The sequence below is a fragment of the Lathyrus oleraceus genome, chromosome 5 (assembly GCF_024323335.1).
Source record: "Lathyrus oleraceus cultivar Zhongwan6 chromosome 5, CAAS_Psat_ZW6_1.0, whole genome shotgun sequence".
NCBI classification, from domain to species: domain Eukaryota; kingdom Viridiplantae; phylum Streptophyta; class Magnoliopsida; order Fabales; family Fabaceae; genus Lathyrus; species Lathyrus oleraceus.
The window spans coordinates 79,780,308-79,784,459 of NC_066583.1; the positions used below are offsets into that span (position 1 = coordinate 79,780,308).

At 31.1% G+C, this 4,152-nt stretch overlaps 1 protein-coding gene across 1 annotated transcript; it reads left to right on the forward strand.

The window, feature by feature from the left end:
* Nucleotides 1-271: 271 nt before the first annotated feature.
* Nucleotides 272-2,734, forward strand: LOC127086759 (GTP-binding nuclear protein Ran/TC4). Its single transcript, XM_051027557.1, has 8 exons — nt 272-400; nt 482-551; nt 706-762; nt 883-1,000; nt 1,330-1,419; nt 1,532-1,711; nt 1,806-1,883; nt 2,542-2,734. The coding sequence occupies exons 1-8, from the start codon at nt 398-400 to the stop codon at nt 2,609-2,611; spliced, it is 666 nt and encodes a 221-aa protein (XP_050883514.1). The 5' UTR covers nt 272-397; the 3' UTR covers nt 2,612-2,734.
* The last annotated feature ends 1,418 nt before the right edge of the window (nt 2,735-4,152 follow it).

Here is a 4,152-nt window from a genome sequence, read left to right on the forward strand (position 1 = left end):
GTTGAATGCGTCAGTTCAACTAACACATAAGTAGAGAAAAATAATTATTTTAATATTTTTTTAAATATTAGTTATTTTAAAATTTAATTTTAAAAAATAGATTATTTAAAAAAAAACTAGGTGTAATAATAATAATAATAATAATAATAATAATAATAATAAAAGGTTTGGGTGGAGCCCAAAAAAGAAGGCTTTTATTGTGTGTGATTTGGCCTTATGATAGAACACGTGTGATTTAATCCAAGGGTGGAGAAAGCTGCGTCAACCTGACGCTAGAAGAGACCACACTCAAATTCGAAAACCCTTGTGAAATATAAACCCTCGCCCTCTCTCTTTGTTCTTCCTCTTCTTGCTTCTTTTTCTCTCCTAAACGCAACGAAACCAACTACTGCATTCCATGGTACGATTTTCTTCACCGTCTTTATCTTTTCACCTTGATTTCATAAATCGATTGTAATTGATTGTTTTTCCGTCGGTACAGGCTTTGCCGAATCAGCAAACCGTTGATTACCCAAGTTTCAAGCTTGTTATCGTCGGAGACGGTGGCACAGGTTTCTTTTTATTCCTTTTCTTTCATCGATTCTATATTTTTTTTTCCTTTTTAGTCATTGTGCGAGAAATCTGTAGCATATAAACAGCGATTCGTTAGGATCTGGCTTGTGGATTTGTAGATGAACTTTGTTGTAATGTAATGAACGTTTGCAGGAAAGACGACATTTGTTAAGAGGCATCTTACCGGAGAATTTGAGAAGAAATATGAACGTAAGATTCACTTTTATTTAATTTAGGGTTACATGCTTGTAAGCACGCTTATATGCATGTTTTACTTGATTAATACGTTCTTAAGTAGCTGATTTGTTGATTTGATTTGATTGTGTACAGCAACTATTGGTGTTGAAGTGCATCCATTGGATTTCTTCACAAACTGTGGTAAGATTCGTTTCTACTGCTGGGATACTGCTGGTCAAGAGAAGTTTGGTGGTCTCAGAGATGGATACTAGTAAGTATATCATCATATTTGTTTGAATCTATTGTGATCTCTAGTTTTTGAATTAGCTACTGTTAGCACCTGTTTAATCAAGTGCCCTGTCTTATTTGACACTTAAATCAAATTTAGTGTTTTTGGGTATTGTCAACATGAGTTACACCCATATTTGTTTCAAGTCAATAAGTGTAGCTGTTTATTGGTCATGATACCCTTGAATGTATCAGGATTGTTGGTGTTGCATGTTTTGTTTTCTGTGCCATGATGGGAATCCACTTCTGTGATGCTTGTGCTGTTTTCTATTTGATATATGTTGTGTTTAACCTTCTATCTTTGTTTTGTAGTATCCACGGGCAATGTGCAATTATAATGTTTGATGTTACTGCTAGACTGACATACAAAAATGTTCCTACCTGGCACCGTGATCTTTGTCGGTCAGTAATTGATGTCCTTGAAACCTTTTTTCATAAAATACTCTGTTTATTTATTCAGCACCATTTTCCTTATATTGCTTTATGGACACTGCCTCCTGCAACTTATTTTCAGGGTTTGTGAAAACATCCCAATTGTTCTTTGCGGAAACAAGGTTGATGTGAAGAACAGGCAAGTGAAGGCAAAGCAGGTTACTTTCCACAGGAAGAAGAATTTGCAATACTATGAGATATCAGCTAAGAGCAACTACAACTTTGAGAAGCCTTTCCTGTATCTTGCCAGGAAACTTGCAGGGTAGGTGTTTACTTTCTAGTTTCTACAGACAGGAAGAACCCATTGAGTGTTATAATGTATATCGACTAATTATTTCTAACTTGTCAATTTGCAGAGATCCTAATTTGCACTTTGTAGAATCTCCTGCACTGGCTCCACCAGAAGTTCAAATTGATATCGCCTTACAACAAAGGTAAGCTATATGCCATCAACTTGTTTATGTTTTTTTGACAACCATTTCTACACACAGGAAGAGCCCATTGAGCATTATAATGCCATCAACTTGTAATTTGAAATGTTTTTCTGAAATCAGTTTTTCGCAAACCTCATTCATATAAGGTGTAGTAAATAGTTTCATCAGTGTCTATCAAAATTAGATGCTGCATATGCAGCACTATGAGACCGTTTTATGCATGCTAGTTTGAAGAGCATGTGAAAAGTGAAAACAGGGTAGGGGGAAATCAATATCTCATTGATACAAATATAAGTTCTTTCTTAGTTTTCTCAAGTGAGTATAAGTTCAGATTGGCTCATTAACCACATACCGGTGGTAGATCTGTGTATGTGTTGGGAAGTAAAGGGCCTGGGAATGTGTGTTTATATAAAATAAAATGGGAATGTGTGTTTATATAAAATAAAATGTTATAAGCAAATTTTTTGCTTTCATCATCCTGTTCCCTTCCTTCTCTTTACTTTCTCTAAACCTCGATTAAGTACAATTATATGCTTAAAATACTACAACATCATTTAGTTTTTTTTTCCCATGTTGTCTAATTTGTCTCAAAGTATAACTCTTCTATTGGATTTGGAAGTGTTTCATTTGAATCTCTTATATATTGGTGCTTTTGCAGGCATGAAAATGAAATTCTCGAAGCTGCTAATCAGCCCCTTCCTGATGACGATGATGATGCATTTGAGTAGAGAAAGGACCCTTGGGATTGATGGCTTTTGTCTTGAGCTGGCACTGTTGTGTATTCTATAAAACTATGTGTTTGAGGTTGAACTATGAACATTTTTGGATATAGATTTGGGGTTCTTGATTTATTCATGGTGCGATTGAGATGTTTTACTTTTATGCCAACCCTCACTTAATGGACGGCCGTGTCACTTTTATGTGGGCGATAATTTTTTATTAGTTTATGCTACCCATCTCACACCTTTTAGTATTAATTATGCCGTTTAATGATGATGTGAACTGGGAAGAGCGTCAAAGTTCGGTTTTTTAACTAATCAATCTTTTTTAGTTTGACAAATTTTTAAATTTTACAGAAATTTCCTAAGTGGGCTAAGATTTTTTTTTAAGCCACTTGCAGTGTTGCCAAAAAGCTACTTAAATGTTCTTTGGTTTTCTCCTAGGCAATTTTAATAGAAAATTTTCAAGGCATCATGTTGGCCAGCATCATATTTACTTGCCCATTTTAACATTAATTTGCACAAAATGAATAGTAATCAAGCAGACTATGAGATAAGATCTCAAATGCATTGTCACAGGAATAAAAGATAAATCATTTTTAAAAAAAAATATCAAAATTTTATTTTATTTTCAAAAAAGTTATTTTTTTATGAATATAGAAAAAAAATAATTTTTTTCGAAAAAGAAAACGATTTTTAAATTATTTTTTCTGAAAAACAAAAATATGTTTTTTTCCCAAAAAAAACTGAATTTTTTTAATTAAAATTTAAAATTTTATTTTTTCCTAAAAAAATTATTTTTTCAAAAAAGCAAGTGATTTTTTTTCGAAAGTAGAAAAATTGAAAATTTTCGAAAATACAAAAATTAATATATTTAAAAAACTATTTTTCAAAAAAAATGGATGAGTCATTGTTCAATTGTTTCATCATATATTTTGTGTTTCATCATATATTTAAAAATTAAAGAATAGAGATAAAATTTAATAAAATGAAAAAAGAACAATATATTTTTTATATTAATACAAAATAATTGTTGGCTGCGGGCACCAAAATATGTTCTCCTATTTTATAATGTATTCAAAATACATTATTAATATATAATGTATTTTGTGTTTTATTAAATAAAATTATTTTATATTTTATTTTAATACAATTTAAAAAATACAATTGAACAATGGCTCATTAAATATATGATGAAATAAATTAACATGAAGGGTCTGTGGTCCAATGATAATATCTTTAACATGAAGGTTGTGTGTTCGATTCTTGTTGGTTGCAAAAATAAATTTTATAGGCGCCACTAGGGGTGTGCAAAATAACCAATAACCATGAATCAAATTAATCCAAACTTTAAAACCAAATCCAAAATTATATTTTGAAATTGGTTATCCATTTATCAAATTAAAAAAACTATTGTAAATGGTATTGAAAGTTGTGATGTTTGCTTTCATATTGGTATTCTTTAACAATGTTCAAGTCAAATTCTGTGAGAAGTAAATTTGTAATTTTGTAATTGTGTGTTGTATTATGGAGTTATTTTTATCCATTTT